General features: G+C 36.4%; 1 protein-coding gene across 1 annotated transcript in view; it reads left to right on the top strand.

Annotated features, from left to right (window-relative positions):
- Positions 1 to 21,808, top strand: part of JARID2 (jumonji and AT-rich interaction domain containing 2) — a 176,664-nt gene that overhangs the window by 130,323 nt on the left and 24,533 nt on the right. The window contains exons 7-9 of the mRNA XM_063451703.1: positions 5,040 to 6,057; positions 10,936 to 11,432; positions 21,253 to 21,345. Of these exons, the coding sequence (XP_063307773.1) occupies positions 5,040 to 6,057; positions 10,936 to 11,432; positions 21,253 to 21,345 (1,608 nt within the window). The remainder of the gene's footprint in view (positions 1 to 5,039; positions 6,058 to 10,935; positions 11,433 to 21,252; positions 21,346 to 21,808) is intronic.

Here is a 21,808-nt window from a genome sequence, read left to right as displayed (position 1 = left end):
ACTGACCAACATTCATGTAATATGAGTGAATGTAAACCCATTTTATCTTAAAATGTCTATTTGCTATTCAGATTCAACCTAAATTTACTTTGTAATTACTACAGTGAATGCATTAAGGTTGACTTTTGGTTCTAATTATTGTCACTATAACATTGCACTGAATAAAGTGTCTATTGCAATAAAAATAGAAAATTATGGACTTTCTCAATGAGACCTTTCAAAATATTACACACAATATACACACAACAAACCTCAGGAACCTTGGCTGCAAAATTATTGTTGCTGGCACTGATCTTTTTGTGTATTTTATTTCTATAGCTTCTCTCACAAATATTAAACGAAAGAATGAAAGAAAATAAAAAACAAACTACAAAACATTTGTGCAAAACAAAAAAGAATGGAATCACTATTTTTTGGACATGTGTAGTCTACAGCTCTATTCAAAATCTGCTGGTTGTTCATAACATATCAAATTTGACTGCTGCTTGAAAATAAAAGATGATAAACCTGTATTTTTGTATTAATCAACTCATCTCCACTAGTGAATACATTTTCCGTAGAACACAATTATATGGCTTTGTGTCTCTATATAATATGCTTACGCATACGTTTTTCATCGCATTCCAGTTTGTGATAAATCATTTTAAAACATGCTTTTCTCTTTTCCAGGTCAGGTTAGTGCAAATTTTATATTAAAAGTTCCTCTGCTGTTGCAAACTACATAACCTGTTTATCTGTTTTAAACTAGTATTTGGCTGGGTTCTACCATGCCTAAGCTTATGGAGGTTGTAGTTCAAGAACAGCATGATTGCTCCTATTAGGAACACCTGCTGCATGCACACTGTTAATCATTGTGAGGGGGTTGTTTTACTCCAGGCTTGAAAGCATTATTATAAGTAATACCCATTGTTTACAAAGTAGCTGCCTTGAGGCTTCAGAGGCTTTAACCCCTTAAATACTAAATATATTTCAGGCTGGCCCTCTAAGGAACACTATTGCGTTAAGAATAAAAACCTGTATTGCTAACTCTATAGTGTCCCTGTTCCGATCTATCATAATCTGTCTCCCCACACTATCATTGGCTCTCAAGAGGTTAAAGCACCAATAGGATGAAAAAAACATTACAAGTTAAACAACAAATGGAATAGTGAAGTCCAAAGGCACGAACATACATTTGTAGCTGATTGCAGTGTGAAACTATATTCTATTCTAAGCTAGTTTGGATGAGCCATAAAGGTAAAGGGCCATATAACTTTTCATTTTTTTTTATTATTGTAATGATAGATCCCTGTTGAAGCTTAAAAGCAGTAAATATAACAGCTGCCTGTTTGGTTCGTAAAGCAGAGACTGTCTGGCATCTATTAAAGCTGGAGACTGACGCTCATAATTATAAGCTGAGAGACTGCAGGCCTGTGATGTCAGTCTTGGATACTCCCATTTTGTCTCCTCTTTGCAGCCAGATCCGGTAGTATATCTTTTAGGTGCCTTCTTGGACTTCACCCCAAGTCAACATCGGTGGATAGTTAAATGATCGATTTGTAGCAGCAGCCGTATGAGTGTGAAGGGTTAATGCACAGATTGCAACATAACCTCCTGTACATTCTAAATTATAATTCCCACTTCACAGAAAACTGTCCAACTGTTCAGTGCAGCAGCAGAGTAAACCGCAGGGCTCTTGTTAAATTGTTGTTGGGAGAAAATCCTATTCATCTCGCAGCTGCCCAAGGAATTTGATTCTCACACAGAAAAGCAACTACCGTGGTTGCTGGGTGAATCGCTCTGATTTGTGTTTAATGTATATGTGGCAGGTCTTTGTGAGAGTTTTTTTTGTCTAAGAAGCAGCACTGAAGGATTGTCATTGTCTGTTCTTCAGGTTGCAGATATACTGCTTCCTTTTAGGGCATATAATCAACACCAGAGGTATCCCACAACATCTGGAGTAACGAAGGTTGCCTACTCCTGTTCTACACTATACAGCGCTTTTTGTCCTCCTTAAGGGGAAACAAAGGTGCTGAACGCAACCCTACAGATGTGCTGTAATTGTAGCTATGGAGCTCACAAAGCTCACCTGAGCCCCCTGTTGGTAAAACTGAACATAAATTATCAGTACTGTTTTTTTCAGCAAATAGTACTGTTAATAACATAAAGCAAACTGTGAAATACAAAATGTCAAAAAGTAGCCTTTTGTAAAAGTAGCAAATAATTTTAAGAGTAAAACTGTGATCCTTCCAGCAAGACCATTTCATGTCAGATAACCTCCCCATTTCACCTGAGAGCTATCCCTCCCTTTTATTCTGTAACCAACAAAACTGGCTTTATCTAAATGTCTGAGGAGGGAATAACAATTTTTTTAAATGTTAAATCAAATCTACTTTTGGATTAATAATTTAGCAAAATGTATTTGGATAATTGTGATCATACTACATTAAAGAGTTACTTCAACTCTTTTTACATAACTTTTATTAAAAATGAATAATGCCATATCGGACATTATTATTTTGGTTCCCAGCCCCTAAATGCTAAATACATTTTAATTTACCTGAAATCCAGCGCCGGGCAAAGCTTCCGATGCTGCACTGCGTGCCGCTATCTGACATCATTGCAGCTGTCATACAATCTAATAAAAAAATTAGAACACACCTTAAAAATAAATGAAATGGTGATATATGGGAGGAAGGAGGGCTGTAGTGAAGAAGGGAGGGAGAGGAGATGTAAGCTTGCTAGGGGAAAACAGAGAACGTCAGTCGCTAGCACAGACAACAGACACAAATTTTGTACATACCGTATTTAACATTTCGGGCTGTTAAAGTCATGTGTGCCGGGCTGCTAAAGTCATGTGTGCCAGGAGTGCAAATAGTGACTGGCACAAAATTGCAAATATATCTCTGGATTTGCAGTGTTTCAAGCAGAAAAGAACACAGACAGATTCCTTTCTCCAAGACCACTTCAAAAAGCAGAAGTGGTCATACAGGCTGGAGTAAACCTTTATATAGTTATCATAATTTTAAGCACAGACTTATCCAATTTATTTAAGAAAAATATTTGCAACAAATATAAATGCTGATTTAATAAAGCAATATTAAATTCCATCCATTTAGAGTGTTCCACCCACATATTCTTTAGCAATGTACAGTGCCTATAGCTAATCAACCTATTGCAACAAATTACACTCAGGGGCTGTCAGGCCACAGCATGAGTTGGCATTGGACATGTGATACAGTTGTTTTTTTTTACATGTTGGGATAATATTTATTGTAGGCTTTGATCTAACACCAGGTCTAAGCCATACAATGTAATTGCTAAACACCCATCACCAGAGCTGGAATAGGGTGTCAAAAAAGGTATTGGTGCATATGCTCTGGCTTTGGGTTATTCAAAGGACAACATCATTTAAGGAAACATGGAGAACATGTGTGTGTGTGTGTGTGTGTGTGTGTATATATATATATATATATATATAATATATTATGAGGAGGTCCGATATGAATATATATTCAGATTGTCCAGGTTGTATCCATTTGTTTGCTACCACATTTGCCCATCAGAAGGTGTGCCTGTCATGGGAAACCAGAATGGACACTTTCCAAGGAGTTATGGTTAGCATGTTTGATCTCTAAAAACTCACAAGAATTGGAGGAATATGATGATTACATAATTATAGAGATGTACTGTAAAGGGCACATTTTGGGAAGCCTATTGTGTTTTCAGGTAAATCCACACTAGTTCCCTGTACAGGTCTGGTAGAGTGGACAATAAACTGCCAGGCAAAACCCCTCTGATCCACCCAAGGATCTGGCCTTTTAGACACAACAAATTTAAGCTATATGATCGGAATGTTGGATTTTCCAGAAAGATTTATTTTTAACAACTTCTTGGAGAACTTTAACATCCGAACCTCCCACAAGAAATGTATATGTGTGTATATAATGTAAAATCGGTAAATATTTGTAAGGATTTCTTGTGTTTTCTCCTATTTTAGTTTATACACTGTTTTGTAACTTGTTATCTGTGTTTCTGTATTAATTGATTTCTGTATCTTTGTACCCAGCACTGTGAATCATTTTTATCAGATTAAATGTTTACTTGTTCTCTATGAGCTCACTCTCCTGAGGAAAGCTCAGGTAAACACGTTACTAAAGGGTTAATTACATATGCCTGATTTTAATTATATATGCCTGATCAGTACTATAAGGTTGTGATACTATAGATCAGGCGTCTTAGGTTACCCCACACACAGTAGAATTAAAGTCTTGATGGTGGCAGTAAAGTGTGTACTAGGCTGATCGCGTAGCAAGCATTGCAGGGGTTAATTTAGTGGTTGCTGGGAGTAGCAACAGGTAACCAGGGGTATGGTGTCATTAATTAACCCTTTCACTTCAACACTCTCCCCACTGTCTCAGCTGGGCCAACAGCCCACATTGGTGACAAAGGCTTGCAGGGTTATTCACTAAAGTGAGAATTCAAAGTAAATTTCAAATTTACTAAACTAGAAGCATATCTGACTATTATTTCTAGTTCAATTGTTATGGCCTAAAATTTTAAATGCAATTTGAATTCTTACTTTAGTGAATATGTTAGTAATTAAACAGTGAATTGGACATTTGAATTTGTGAAAATAAAGGTACTATTTTGGCACTGTAGCCACCACAGCTCACTGTAGTGGTTGTGGTGTAATGAGTCTGTAGTTGCCTTTCATTCAGTTTCTGTCAAAGCATCTGTCAAAATATGTGAATAAACAAAAAGAATAAGCAGGTCTTCCGTAGCATCTACATCATGGCTTTGTATCTGACGCTTGGCCACTGCATCATCATTATCCACCCAAAACCATCACAGAGAGCTGAAATAAGCATGGGCTAACTAGCCTTCATCGCTCGCAGCCTATTTATTGCATCCAAAGTTGGACAGTTAATGCAGCAGTGTAACTTGTGCAACATAGAATGCATTTTAAGACAGAAATTTTTTAAATATGAGGTGGAAGATGTACTGTTATTGTTGTTGTTATAATTGACGTTTATAATTTTATTTCTCTGCTGTGACAGGTTTCCAAGGTGAATGGAATAACTCGATTATCATCATCAGGCTCTAATGCAGTCGGTGCCAAAAAGACGAGAGAAGTTCGACCTTCACCGTCCAAAACTGTGAAGTATACTGCAACGGTGACAAAAGGAACTGTCACATACACCAAAGCCAAGAAAGAACTGGATAAGGCAACCAAACAGAATCACAGCAAAACCAGTTCATCTGTTCACCACACAATCTCAGGGACCACAGAAAGCAGCAATGCAAAAACTCGTAAACAGGTGCTATCTCTTTCCACATCCAAGCCCAACTGTGCCGCTGGTATTAACTGTGTCAAGGTAAATGGCAAATTGAACAAAAAGATGTGCATTAGAGAGGAAGGGAGGCAGCTAAGGGAAGGACTGCGCAACTCAAAAAGGCGTCTAGAGGAAGCAAACCATCCCAACAAGGCACAGCCCTTGGTAAAAAAAATTAAAGTATCTGCCAGCTTGCCTGAGGTGCGAAGCAAAAGGTTAGCGGCAGAGAAACCGGTGCTTAATGGACATGTAAAGAAGGAAGTTCCAGAGAAGATGCTTGAGAGCAATCGCCCGAAGCGGGCCTCAACAGCCAAGAGCACATCAGATATGCAAACGCATGGTAAGACGGAAGCTGCCGTCTGTGAAAATCATTCTACCTCGCAGACTGAACCCTTGCAAAAACCTCTGGACTCTACCAAGCCAGAGAGAAATGCTGGGAGGCCCAGGTGTGCAGCCATGTGTGAGATCCCTGTCCTCCGACCTTCTGCCAAGGAGTTCCATGACCCACTCATCTACATCGAATCTATCCGATCCCGAGTGGAGAAATATGGGATGTGCACAGTGATCCCTCCTCCAGACTGGAGACCGGAGTGCAAACTGAATGACGAGATGCGATTTGTGACCCAGATCCAGCATATCCACAAGCTTGGCCGACGTTGGGGTCCAAATGTACAGCGTCTGGCCTGCATTAAAAAGCACCTCAAATCTCAGGGCATCACCTTGGATGAACTCCCACTCATAGGTAAGGGTATCACTCTGATGGATTTGCATGTGAAAGACAATTGAGAACCTTAGTTATCTTTTGCATACATATATACAAGTTTGTATACTATGGCCATACCTCACTTTCAACTTGGATCCTCTGTTGGAATTACCGGACTATTTTAAAATAATTGTGCCCTGTATTCTTTTAAGTGTTTCCAAGTTAAAGGGAAGGTCTGGAGAAAGTATCCCAATCCAAAAATGTGATAATTGTTAACTTTATTTTAATGTTTTTTGTTTTGTTTTTTCTTTCTAGATCCCTTCTCCCATATTATTACTTTTAGGGGCTTCTTTTGTTATTTCTCCATTATTCTGAAATATTAATCTTTATAAGTCTGTGTCTTTTGTTAATATCATTGAGACACATTCATTAGTGGCATTTTATTCTCCCCAGTCATTCATCATTCAATATGTATACTACTTGATTCAGCATTCTTGAATTAATGGGATTCTTACAAATATTATGTGTATACAACATGATTGACAAAACATACCTATAGAGCTGGACAATGTAGCAAAATGGATAATTATAGTTTTTAATAATTCACAATAACATGGTCACATTGAGACTTGACTTGAAGGCGAAATCAGCTTACATTGCATTCTACATGCAATAGTGACAAATATATAAAGAGAAAGTATACCCAAAATCTCAGCTGTGTAATTGCATTTAAATATTAATAGTGCACATTGTACCATTCTTTATTTAGAGGTATATGCACAATTTACACTGTGGTAGCAGCCAATTTTTTTCTTATGTAAGCCTCATGTAAGCCTTTTCTTGTTGAGGCTAAACAAATACATAAAAGAAATGACAAAATTCATAAGAATGCCAATCACACAAATATCATCCATCGAACACGTGTCCAACTGTCTGTTTAGCCCTGTACTATTTTTTTTCTCTTCGTGCGATATTGCTATGTTTTTTGTGAGTAAAAAATTCCAGAACTTGTGTTGAAGTCCATCTTAAATCAAAATGGAGTCATTGTCTGGAGAGAATTGTTTTGTTTATTTTTATTTTTCTTAGTTATAGATTCCTATTTTGTATTATAATTTTAGAACTATTTTTAGAGCTATATTTACTTTGAGAGACTTTTTTTTTCTTTTTTTTATGCCAGGGACTTTTTTACCTTTTTTTTTTTTTTTTTTTAGATTTAATTTTTATAGCATTTCTTTGTTTCAAAATCACGTTTGCACTGTGCACTCTAAAACATTTTCACAATTTTACCTCCAATGATCCTTTTTTATTTTTCATTTCATTTTATTCCAAACATGCTTGATCTCTTCATGCATCTTTCTTTTATTGCAATATAACACAATGTTCCATTTCTTTCATATCCTGGAAACCTAAGAGCACCATTGTAGACTAAATGCAATATTTAAATGACTCTGCTTCTAATGGCGTTACATGACTCAGACACGCGAACAAGGAAATTGTGCTAGTGAAATGTAGCACTCCGTGACACTCTGCGATGGGTGCTTTACCTGGCTTACTTGTATAACTACGATGGAATATGAGAGAGAGCAAAAAAACAAGACATAAATAGCTGAGAATGTATTTCCAACTTTTTAATCATCTTTTTAGTTTGGAGGGGTTTATGGTATGTAGAGGGATGTATCCTTCAAAAAGGGTATATCCTTTAGAAATTCTGCAATCCCCTCTTCCTAGAGATTTGTAATGTTCCTGCAAGTAGATTAGGGCCTGTGTGCTATTGTTGTGCAAGCAACACGCTTTGGTCCTTATATTTTAAAGTGACAGAGCTTAATATACTGGAGCAAAGTTTTCATCCTCTCTGTCTTTTTTGTGTTTGCACATATCACTTAATGATGGCACCAGCTACAGTTTGGAAATGTTGTACAGAGGACAGATTTACTCCAAATGTATGCTTACATTGAAGTATCCTTACTATAAAACAGTCAGCAGCATCTTGAAGAAAATGTTTACCTATGATATTATTGTTATTAGTAGTAGTATAGCTTTCTTTTAAAAAAATGATCGGAAACCTAAACTTGAGGCAGGATTTCAGCCCTTGAGGATAAATATGTTACACTTGCTCACTTCTATGAATGACTTATTGCTCCATGCAAGTACATAGACCTTTTTCTTGCTCACTTGCTTTGAGTGACAAACTGATCTATGGTAGTATAGTGTGCTCTTTTTTGCTCACTCTCCAAAAGAGGCTATTTTTTATTTTATTTTTTTGGTTTCTGTTCTGCAATTATTTTTTTCTCAGTCATGTTGCCAAACCTGTCGATGTTAAAGCAAATGCATTTTGCATGTCAGCAGTGTGTGAAGATATTGGCTGTCTTTCAAATGATGGCTACATATACTTCATACGAATATCACATGAAATCACAAACGTCAGGATTTTCAATCAAGGCAATCGGAATTCGGGGCTAAACTGCAGTTTGAATATCAATCTAAACTGCAGTTAACAACTGACTTTTAAGAAAAAGAGGGAAAAAAATAAAGAGATTATTATTACCTGGATTCATCAAGCAAACATGCAGCTCAGGTTCATAGCTTTTGCCTCAAGCAAATTAAACAGCAGCGTCAAAAAGAAAAACACATGCTCATATTCTATTATGTAGAATTCAAGCAAAACCTCTTTCGCCACCATTTTTGCAATAAAGTATTGCTTCTTAATGTGGACAACTTTCAGATTAACTTAGGTCTTTAGAAAGAGTCCTTTAATCAGACTGATTTTGAAAGTATCACCTATAGGTCTGTGCTAAAAACAAGCTTTTGTTTTTTTGGTTATGGAATACTGCTGCTGTTACAATTTTATTCTATAGATCATGCTAGAATAAAAAAGGAGTGTCGTAGGCCCACCTGTTATTCTTGGACTACAGTCTCCTCAAAATCTCAACAATAGTCCAAAAACAGTTTGCAGGGCCTAGCTTGGAAATCACTGTTCTGTTAGATAAGCTCTTTATTCTTTCTAAAAATTAATTACAACAGCACTTCTCAAATCAAACATTTTATTGCTGAAACAACTGAAAGGCTTATCATGAGAGAGATAGGAGTGTGCATGTAGCCCCACTTTTTTTTCTAAATCCTAATGCTGACACCAACATGCATATATGAATAATATACACACACATATATTGGATGTATTCAATGAATATTCTACAGGGTTGTCACAAGTATTTGTTGGGTTCCAGAAAAAGAGGGCAGTGTCAGAGGTGGGAGGTGGGGGATGAACAAGACATAACTATAAAATACAGACGGCATAGTTGGTTGCAGTATACGTGTAATGAAATGTCAGGCACCTCTTTTGAATATAATGACAGGGGGTATATACCTTGGCTTTCTTCCTGCTTGTGACAACCCTAAATGAAAAAGGACTTCCTGAAAAAAAAGCAATTACTTGAACACTGATCTCTCTCTGTTTCTTTGTGGTGATATGGCTAGCAGGCATTCAAGCATCTTTCACTTCGCATGGTCTTGACTGGTCCAGAAGATTCCTCACTGCCCCTGTTTTTCAACAGTTTAGTTATGTAATGGAAATATAACCTAATTTATACATTTCCACTATGCTGTCATGCAGACATGGAGTTTATGTATAATGAGTGTTGGTCGTGGGCACATTCAGAGGCCCTTTCTCACCAACTAGTGTACAGGTCTCCAGAGTGTGGTCCTAAGAAGCGTATCTTGATATCTGCTGCGTAACGGTATGGAGAAGATACTCAAGAACACCTCTGACATGTTTGGGGGCTCCTGCATATATAAACGGCCAACTGCCACGATACGACTTACTCCTACTGTTAGACGAGACCTTGTTGATGGTGGTGGTAAGTCAAAATGGATGACTGGAAAATCCTGGGAACGTAAGCTTAAACTCTATGTAAATTTGCTCTATCCATGTCAATGCCAATGGCCAACCTTTGTTATTGTATGGTTACTTCCTTCCTATTGATTGCTTGGTTGATTTTTAATTTTTGTCTGTAAGAAGGAAGCCATCTTTTAGTGCTTAATGGCTTAAATGCAGTTATTATTCTAATAATATTATTGAGGATATTTATTTATATATGTTCTCCCACAGAAAAGACTTGTTTTTTTTCACCTTAGAAAGCTTTTAGCACAGTATTGACCTATTCTAGATCACATCAGAACATCATTTAGAATGGCTTCTTCCTATAGAAAAGTAGATAACAGGCAGTCAGATTTGTTAGAGCTGTTAACTTAGCAGTGCCACTGCTTGAAATTCCAGTCATTTTAGGTTAATATGATTTATTTTTCCTTTATATCCCTTGCTTCTTGCTTTTCAATATGTTATATTGTTGATATAGGGAAATTGCACCCCCCAAAAAGTTGGTCATAAAATGATCAAGTAATTTCTGCCGGCACCATTGTTTTTGATGTGCACTCTTTTGACTTTTTTAACTTAAAGAAATGCAAAAGTAAATCTTCAGAAAGCAACCATCTTGCTTATCTACCTAAAATTATGATTGGTGATGTTTTGTGATAACATTATTTGTAAACTGTTCTTTCTGTGGTAACATTTTGTGTAGCACTATAATCCCCACTGACATAATACAATTTAAAAAGAGTTATGAAAATAGTAACTGTTTTTAATGATTTTCTGACCTATAAAAAAGAATTATTTACTACACCTAGAGCATGAAGCAAAAGCAGTATGATTTGCGGTCTGCAACAATATTTTGCAGATAACATTAAAATGTGTTACAAATACCAAAAGCACACATCGATAATAGACATGGTCAGTTGGCTCTATAGATCTAAAGATGTCCTGATCTCCAACTCATTTTTGGGGGTTTAATTTCTCCATAAAATGTGTCAGTCTTCCCGTTTAGTAACTATTCTTTTTTGTTTCCCTCATGACCTGGCTAACAGGAGGTTGTGAGCTAGATCTTGCTCGTTTTTTCCAACTCATAAACGAAATGGGTGGCATGCAACAAGTGACTGACCTCAAGAAGTGGAGCAAGTTGGCAGACATGCTACGCATCCCGAAAACTGCACAGGACCGACTGGCAAAGCTGCAAGAGGCATACTGTCAATATCTGCTCTCTTATGACTCTCTTTCCCCTGAGGAGCACAAGAAACTGGAGAAAGAAGTCCTGCAAGAGAAGGAAAATCTGGAGAAGAAGAAAGGTCCATTGGAGGGTCACTCAGAGAATAACTATAAGTTACATTTGCTGCCTCGTTATGAACCCAAGAATGGGCTTATTAATGGAGTAGTTCCCCGCAACGGCCTCCGAGGGAAGTTAAGAGAAATGGATATCCAGATGAAAAATGGAAGACGGAGGCTTTTCGCTCAGGAAAAAGAAACTACAGAGGAAGAGCCAGAAGATAAGGGTTTATTTGGTGACCTTCACAAGTGTATCTATAAAGTAAGTTCTGGTTCTGTTTACAAATTAATTATATCTATCAGACTTTTGTATGCAATCCTGCAATTTCAGGTCCTATAATTGTCATTTTTTGTCTACTTATCTTGATACTACCAATACCATATTTTAACCTTTTGAGTAAGTTTCTGGCCATCAAAGGGGTAAAATGAACCGTTTACCAAATGCATACATCAATTGAGCAGTTGTGAATATCTCCAATTAGAAAAGCTTGCATAAACGTATTTGTCAGTATCTCTTGAAGCCATCTATTCTGGTTTGCCTCTCCTATATTTCTTTAAAAACTAGTGTTTTTTTTTTTTTTTTTCATACTGTGTACAGAAATTCCTTGAACTATCTCCCCCACCCTGATATGTGATGCTATTTAACACATATAAGAGTTTGCCAAAATGTATCATGGAATCATTTTAAAAATAGATAAATAACCAACCACTATTTATACTCAACTGAAGAATGGGGATTTTTGTTTCTAGAAATTGTGAAATACTTGTTTATGGAATGTAATGGGTAATTGATACTTTTTCTATATCTGTATACTCATATGTTAACCGTGAAATAGAGAGTATTCTAGAAATTATATGTGTTCTGTGTTGACCGGCTGGGGGAGTTTCTTGTTCTTATTGTCTAGACTTTCCACTACTAGGACACCATGCAAAAGCAGGTGAAAAGCATCTGGATTATGAGTCAATAATTGTTGGTATCCAAGTTGCAGGTAGTTACTTACTTGCCAGAGGCCATTGCAAGGCAGTTCATGGTATTTCAAACTGGTAAAACCACATCAGAAACAATATTTTTGTTACTTATCTACACCACTTCTAACTTTAATGAGTCAGACGACTCTTAAGCATTTTATAAAGAACTAATGCTACCTATGCCATGAAGCATATGGAGTCATTGGTGCATATGGAGGAGTATGGGCATATTAAATAAAGTTTTGTGCGGAATTGATTATTTTGGTTTAGTAGTTATCCAAACTCTATACTGGGTTACACTATCTTCATGTTTTATTTTTTTCATAATTCACATTAGTTGCCCTTGCTTGATTTTATTGGGAACCCAGATTTGGAGTAAAACACCTTGCAAGCAGTCACAATATACAGATTTGTGAGCATGGAAATCTGCATGGAATTAATACACCACATTTTGTGTTGGCTGTGTCCTCTCAGGGCCGGACTAGGAATGAAAAGCAGCCCTGGAAAAAAAAATATATACCAGTTCTTTACAACTAAATACATTTCAGTCAATGCCAATTCAATTCCCATAGGAAAACATTGGGGAGCTATTGTGAATGTGTGGCAAAATTCTGCGATTCACCACACCAATCAGCATCTCCTCATAGAGATGCATTGCATCAATGCATCTCTATGGGTGCAATCAGCAGTACTGTACTAGGAAGCATCTCTTGTGGCCGTCTGAGTGACTGTCACTAGAGATGTGACTAGGCAGCAATGTAGACACTGGCTTTTCTCTGAAAAGGTAGCATTTACAGTGCTCAGCCTACAGGGACAGGCTATAGACACCAGAACCACTCTTGAGTTACAGGGAAAGCAGGAGACACAAGTGAAGATGCATTTTCTTTGTGTCTCCCCCAAACGCCTTTCATGTGTCTCTTAGCCCCAGGCCCATTGTATTTCTCTATTTCCCCAGCCCTTCTGTGAGTCTCTTTCCCAGGCTCCAGCACCTCTATGTGTATCTGTACCCATGTGTCCCATTATTACAATTATTTCTGACCGATGAGGTTATTGAAAAAATAGTTACTGAGACAAACCGGTACAAAGAACAACAATTAGCTACTCTGCATCGGAAGTTTTCAAGAAAAAGAAAGTAGGAACCATCTTCTGCAAAACAAAACAGATGCCTATGGAACCGTTAGGGCTAAGCGGCGCGACATGCCGCCAATGTTTGTCAATAAGAAGCTGAAGACTGGAGAAATAGTTGCCTAGTGAAAAGCTTGTGGTTCAATTTGACTTCATTTGGAAAGTTGCCGAACTTATCTTTGTGAACCACCAAACACCATCAATGGCTGTGAATAGAGCTGGACGTCGTGCTGTTGGCGTTGTCAACCTGGAACGCCTGACTGGTCGTCACTTCATGGACTACATCCCACCAACCGAGAAGAAGTCAGCACCTACAAGGATGTGCGTGTTTTTTTGCTCGAAGCGAGATGACAGTGGAAAATCAGAAAGGATACCAGGTTCCATTGTCCAGATTGTGACGTTGGACTTTATGCAGTCCCATATTTCAAAAATTTTCATACCCGGGATGCTTACTAAACCAATATGCAGTGTCTAGTATTAGAGTGACTAGTAATATTTCACCCTTGTTTGGACAAATTTCAGTGTTTTTGGTTTGATTAACTTTATCATACCCAGATTGTCTACTACACTCTTGTTTGGACAGATTTAAGTGAGTTATTCCTAAGAATTACAAACCTACAATATGAAACCACACATTTACATACAAAACAATGTACTGCATTAACATTAAAAAATACTGACCTCATGGGTAATTGGGCAAGTGGAGGGGGAGGGGCGATGCCGTGACGACGCACGCCGGTCACGTCCCGCGGAAGGTGAGGGGAAAAGCCGCGAAAAAACTAAAGAAGCCGCGAGGTACCTGAGGCCGAGGGTCCATGGCGGTAGCTGGCAACGGACGAGTAGTCACGCTGTGGATACGCTGTAAGCAGTGCCCAGACAGCACAGGAGAGTCTTCGGTGGCATAGAGACCCAGGACAGTGTGAAGAGCGAAGTTAGAGCTGATGCAGTAAAGGGGAACGAACGAGCAGATATACGAGGTGGGCGGACAGACGAGCAATTTGAAACATCCAGTGTGGCAGCAAGCCGAAAAAATGACATAAATAACAGGCAGAAGACAGCTTAACTGCAAGTATACAAAATGCATATAAACAAGCTGGAAAAGTTTGTATAATCAATAGGAAACTGCCTTTTTTTTTTTTTTCTCCTTTACCGGCATACTGAACATATTCTTGATACACACTTGATATATACGGATATATAGACTTACTGAAAACTCCATTAATACGGAGTGAGTAGAGGTTCCAAACTAATTTCAGCTGATATATACTGATATATACTGATATATAGACTTACTAAAAACTTCATTAACAGGAGCGTGGAAAGGCTCCAAATCAATCCTGGCTGAGAGATTCGTCCCTTTTGGAGATATGTGTCTAACCTATTATTACTGAAAATTCCGTTAACAGAAGCGTGTAAAGGCTTCAAACGAACTTTGGCTGAGAGAGTTGTCTCTATTGGATAAGCGTGTTTAACCTAATCGATATCCATAAAATAGCTAAGACGGAAAAAAAAAAAAAAAATGGAATAATGCAGAATATATGGAATAGTATGGATTATCTTTAAGTCCCACTGTATATGGTCAAAATAGACTTCCAAGAGGAAAAAGTACTATTTTGTAAATGTCCTGGAGCTATCTGGCGATCTGTGGGTTATTTGGATAAAATATTATTTTTTCTTTCTAAATGCTCTAATGTTCACTTACTGAATGTTAAGATAATTGGAGCTTAAGATTAAAACGCCAGAGAAAAATTAAAGCCGTGGAACGCCGTGAGACCCTTGTCCCTGAACCCAAGATATTGGACAAAATCAAGCGAAAGAAAGAATTAAATAAAAAAACTCTTTTTTTTTTTTTTTTTTTTTTATACAAGAAAGCGCAATAATGGCAAACAAAAAAGGTGAACTTAAGCTGGGAAACAAAAGAGAAAAAAAGCCCGACCAAAGAAATGAAAAAAGACTCTCAAATTATTTTTCACCCCAAGATAAGGAGAGGGCAGAAAGAAGAAATAGTATAAATGGAGCAGCCCAACCCATAATGCAACCTATAATACAAATAAACCGCGAGCATGAAATGTCGGATTCTCTAAGTAAAGACGCTGGCCTGATTGGAAAAGATCTCTTGAATGAATGCTTACAAGTGCAACTAGAAAATATAAAGAAAGAGATACATCTAATGATGGGGGATTTCAAAACAGAGATAGCTAAAATAATGGGCAGAATAAATCTAATGGAAGACAAAATGGAGCATATAAAATTACAACAAGGTTTAAATGAAGAAAGAATTATACAGATGGAAAAAAAAATGGTGCTAATGGAAGCCAAGATTTCGGATAACGAAGATAGAGCAAGGAGAAACAACATCAGAATAAGAGGAATCCAAGAAGAAGTGACTTCAGGAGGACTTGAGGAATTCCTAAAAGAGCTCTGTAAATTTTTGGGGGTCCAGCAGAATAATAGCCAATATTACACGGAAAGAATACACAGAATCCCAAACCCAAGTAATATTCCAGCCCAGCATCCAAGAGTCGTCATTGCAGCTTTAAACTCATATAGACTCAAACAAGAAATTATGAGGGCTATGAGATCCAAACCCCTACAAGATCTAGAAGTACCAGAATGGCTAGAAGAAATTTTACATCATGCACTGCTAAGCTGAGAGAAATGGGAATCAAGTATAGTTGGTTGTTCCCAGTTGGACTAAGATTCATGTATGGAGAAAAAGTGGAAATGTTTAGAGAAGTCCAGAGTTTGCAAAAATGGATTCAGGAAACCTTTAAATAATTGATGTATGGGTCTACATTAGACTTCCCCCTCCCTCTCCCCCTGAACAGGGGACGGGAAGAGGTAACTCTAAGTAGCCCTATAAAGGTTTTTTTTTTTTTTTTCTCTTCTCCTCTCCCCGTGTGTGTCTTTTCCCGCTATCGTTTTCCCTTGAAGGGAGATTATGGTTGGAGGGAAATACAATGGTAACAGTCTATATAAAGACACGTTTTGAAACAAAGAATAAGAAATTTAGGAAAGTAGGGTAGTTAATATAATTCCTTCTATAGAAATTAACACGAGGTGAACTGAACTGAGATAAACTTAATTAGAGAAACAGAAATTCACATGTTTAAATAATTCATATAAATATAAAAGAAGACACAGAAAGAAAGGAAATTGAGAGGAAGAGGATGAGAAAGAGAAAGGGGGTAAGAAGTGAAGGAGTGTAAGACACTTTTGAATATCACACAATTAAACGACAGTAGTACTAGGTAAAGAGAAGAGAATTTCACTGGTGTGGAGCACTCGAGCACCGAAAGAATAGATATCTTTAGTATAAATAGTAAGGGAGAAGGGAAGGGAATTTAAAGAAAATAATAAATAGATGGGGTTTATCACATCTCAAGTAATAATATTGGACTTGAGCACTTAAGATAAATAATACAGGGGAAAAGAAGAGGAGAGAGAAGGAATTTGGGTAAAGAATGTAAATAATTTTTTTTTTTTTTTTTTCCTAACTTTCGCTGGAACTCAGGGTAATGTGCAGGTTTTTTTATGCCTGACAAAATTGTTAGTATATCCCATCACCTAACCGTATAGGGCGGTTAACTTGTAAATTTCTTCCCTCCTGATACACAGAGGGAAGGAACGCAGGGATATTTATGGCTCCTATGGGAAAGGAGCCATCTATTTTAATGTTAAATGTGGGGGTGCAATGTCTTGTATGTTATGTCATTTTTAGGTTGTCCAGGCTGAGGGAAAAGGGGTCAGATAGAATTAAGATATGCTCAGAATAGCATCTTTGAATGTAAGGGGGTTAAATACACCGCAGAAAAGAGTTATCCTCACCGATTTCATTAGGAAGGAGTCAATACATATATGTGGCATACAAGAGTCACATTGGCTGAAAAATGACAAAGATAGGTTTGGCTCAAAAGAATTTCCATTTATTTTTAGGTCCTCTATGCCCAAGAACAAGAAAAGAGGGGTAGCAATTATAATCTCTGCGAAAATAGATTTTAAGTTAATTCATCAAGTCTCAGATGACGAAGGAAGGATTCTCATAATAATTGGAGAGATAAATAATCAGATATACACGTTTGTAAATCTATATGCGCCCAATAAAGCTCCCATAAGGTTCTTAAATAAATTGGTAAATAAAGTCGAAAAAATTAAACAAGGGAAAATAATATATATGGGTGATTTTAATTGTATACTAGACCCTAATATGGATAGAAATAAATTTTAAAAAAATGAGAACAAGGGACAGTTAGAACAATCCTCCCGAAAATTTAATGAGACAATTAAAAAGGCAGGCCTTATGGATATTTGGCGCATATGGCATCCTATGGAAAGGGATTATACTTGTTTTTCCTTCCCGCATCAGGTATACTCAAGAATAGATTACATATTGACAGAAATTAATATTGTTAGAAGGGTCAAGAAAATTCTGATTACTAATATCCCATGGTCAGATCATAATGCTCTAATTCTAGAAATCAAAGAAGAATTTGTTAAAACTAGATCTAACTGGAGATTGAACGAATACTTGTTAAAAAAAAAAAACAAATTGTGGATACAATACAAAAAGCTATAGAAGACTATTTCAGAGAAAATAATAATTCTGAGATCTCTTTATCTACGCTCTGGTGTGCGTTTAAATGTACAATCAGGGGAAGCTTTATAAAAGTGGGCACAGAGGAAAAAAAAAGAAACTCACAAAACTTGGCACAACTCTATATAGATTACGATAGGTTGGAAAAACAGAATAAAAAAAATATATCGTTTGAAATTAGTAAAGAATTAAAAAAAATAAAAGAGAGCATTAATAATATTTTGATAAATAAATCTAACCTTGCGTTAGAACGCTTAAGAAGAAATTGGTACTATAAAGGGAATAAAGTGGATAAACTACTAACAAATAGACTAAAAAAGGAAAAAATTAAAAAAATTATCTCTAAATTAAAAATAAATGGAGAAGAAGTAGTCTTGTCACCAGAGAAGATCGGTAATGCATTTCAAAAGTATTACGCAGAACTATATAATCTACCCGGGAGAAATAGTACTGATGATATCTCCGAATTTTTTACTGAACTCAAACTCCCATGTATAACAGAGGCTCAATTGAAAGCATTAAATGAACCTATCCTACAAAATGAAGTAGAATTTGCAATTAAAAAATTAAAATCCAAAAAAGCACCAGAACCTGACGGGTTCAGTAATTGCTTTTATAGAACCTTTAAGGGAAATATAATAGAACCACTTACCAAACTATTTAATGACTATATGTCACATGGAAATATCCCCAGCGAACTGTTAAAGGCCCACATAGTTCCAATTCCAAAGCCGGGGAAAAATCCGGAACTTGTAATAAATTATAGACCCATCTCACTACTTAATAGTGACATCAAAATCTACTCTTCTGTACTAGCAGATAGGATCTCTAATATAATAACAAGTATTATTCATCAGGACCAAGTGGGGTTTATATCCAGTAGAGCCCCAACTTCTAATATTAGAAGATTGATAGATGTGGCAGTTCTGGCAATTAGACGCAAGATTCCCCTCCTTGCCCTTTCATTAGATGCCGAAAAGGCCTTTGACAGGGTAAGGTGGGATTTTCTGGAGATTTCTGAAGCCCTATCTGGTTTTGGAATTCAAGGTAATATCACCAGGGCTATCATGGCTTTATATACAACTCCAACAGCCAGGGTAGTGGGAAGTGGTTTTTCCTCTGAATGGTTCCAGTTGACAAATGGAACAAGACAGGGCTGTCCCCTGTCCCCACTTTTATACCTGATTAGTCTCGAACCATTAGCACACAAAATTAGAGCTGACGATTCGATAAAGGAATAGAACTAGAGAAGGAATCATTAAAGCTCACAATGTATGCAGATGATGTGGTACTCACATTGAGAGACCCCGTGAAATCCATGGAAAAGGTCATGGAATCTATAGGGGAATATTCGCTTTATTCAGGATATAAACTAAATTTAAGTAAGTCTGCTGCACTTTCATTTAATCTCACGTTAAATACTAAGCAAAAGCTATTTGACAAACTCGGATTTAATTGCGAAAAAAATACCATGGAAGTTTTGGGCATAGAAATTACTAATGAACCGAACAATATGATGGAACAAAATTTCTTAAGGCTAATCAAAGATACAGCAAAAACTCTGAATAATTGGAAGGGAATTGAAGTATCATGGTGGGGTAGAATAAATATTATAAAATTTTATATATACCCAAAGTGGGTGTATCTCTTCCGCATGCTACCCTTATACTGCTCAGAAAGCTGGCTATCCTTAGCACAATCAATTATTAATAAATTTATTTGGGGTCAAAAACGACCCAGATTAAGTCGTAATTACTCAATGTTAAAGACAAAATCGGGTGGGCTGGGAATTCCACAACTAAATCACACTTGGAGAGTATGTAATATAGCACAAGCAATAATAACCCAATCCGATTTAGCTAAAGAACAAATCTGGTTTAAAATGGAACAGAGTTTACTTAATGATGAAATAAAGGAGGATATATATTCTCTTTTCTGGAAGACAGACCTTAGAAAAAAACCCAGACAGGGAAACTATGATAAGGGTCTGATTCTAAATAATATAATACCCATATGGAACAAATTAAGAAAAGATCTAGACTTACAAGACAAACTGCTTAATAGCACTGATTTTGGACAGCTGCAAAAAAATATTATTGATCTTAATATTCAGAGTTGGATTAAGGCAGGGGTTAACAAAATTAACAATATAATAGACAATGGTAAGATAAAAGATTTTAATACTTTAACAGATGAATATAAGTTGCAATCTAAAGAGATATTTACCTATATGAGAATAAAGGGGTATCTTAAAGAGCATATACCTAAAAACTACTCAGCGAAACATTTAATACTGGAACAACTATTAAAAAACCATACTATTATTAAGAAGTTAGTTTCAAAGTGTTTTAATTTAATCGAAATCGACCCGGAAGAAATTATTGGTTTAGTAATATCAAAATGGGAAAAGGAGATAGACAATAACATAAGATACGACGACTGGACAAAAGCATTAAATCTGATCAAAAAAAATTTACATTGTTTGAACCTAGTGGAACTTCAATACAAAATCATGAATAGATGGTACTTAACGCCAGATAGACTAGCTAAAATGTACCCTGATGCATCGGATAAATGCTGGCGCTGTGGGGCACATAAGGCAGGAATGTTACACGTATGGTGGGAATGTGGATTAATAAAAAGATTTTGGTCTATGATAACTATGAATATTGAATCATGGACAGGAATTAATATCGATAAGAAACCAGAGTATTTTTTGTTACAACTTCATATGTCTCAGAATTTTGATCAATTTGCTGTTTTGATAACCCATATATTGCTAGCAGCTAAAATATCAATTGCTAGGAAATGGAAAACCAGAGAAATCCCAATATGGGAAGAAGTAAAATCACAATTAATCTATCAGCTGAAAATGGAGATAGGGATAGTTAAAGAACCAAATATTTTGAAAAACTGGCTAGGTATTATACAGGAAAATTAGTCTATAGTTAAACCCTGCTTACATTAGACATAAGGATATCTTAATGCCATAACAGGAGTATAAAAATATTAAATCGAAATTTATTCTGACTCATGAGAGCCCTCAGTCTGGATTACTGTTAATGTATTGTTAATGTATTGTATGTCAGATATGTTTACACTTGAAAATTGTAATACGCATTGTAATATGGTAAAATGGTAATGCATATGATGTTGTATATGTTTTATATAATAAGAAAAAGAATAAAATATTAAATAAGTAAAAAAAAAAAAAAAAAAAAAAATACTGACCTAATCAGACCGCTGGGGAGGTTAACAGTTGCTCTTTAAGTCCTATTTTACCTGATGGATCAACATCTCATTGTACCATTAACACAACTAGTAGGCACACTATGAATTTACCATGACACAGGCTGAGATATTTTAATTAAACTTGATATCCTTGCCTCTGTAGGGAAGGTCTGTATCACTCACAACCTTCTTCCGGACAGCCAGAAATGTGATGAACATGTGCTTCAACAAAGAGCCCACAGTAGCAGAGGTTGAGGTAAGCTTTATTGAAAATGATTTATACATGTCTATTGCTGAAGTATATTGTATATGACTCCATGAATAAGAATTAAAATTGGAGTTCTGATGAGAAGTCAATAGTGATGTTTATTTTACAGGCATGATACTGCAGTTATTTACACTTATGATTGTATATTTATCACCCTGGAAGTAAATGAATGTATCCTATATCTAATTTCCATATTTGTTTCTTTTTATGTGACCATTCCTTTAACATAGCATGTAATAGGGAAATAATGTTCCTTTTAAGTGACTATGCATCGACACCCACTCACACATGGGTGACCTCCACCTTCTGGTAGATGTACATTTCATGTATATATTGTGCTGGCAAAGTGCAATTGTTAATTTTATAGATTAAAAATAGTTTCTTCCTCCTGCATCATGACCAGTAGAAATGGGCACTCCGAAATTCCATGTTTGTCGTCCCATATTTCTTG

Source organism: Pelobates fuscus, chromosome 4 (genome assembly GCF_036172605.1).
Source record: "Pelobates fuscus isolate aPelFus1 chromosome 4, aPelFus1.pri, whole genome shotgun sequence".
Classification (NCBI taxonomy): domain Eukaryota; kingdom Metazoa; phylum Chordata; class Amphibia; order Anura; family Pelobatidae; genus Pelobates; species Pelobates fuscus.
Note: the sequence above shows the minus strand (reverse complement) of the source record. Positions and strands in the feature narration are given on the sequence as shown.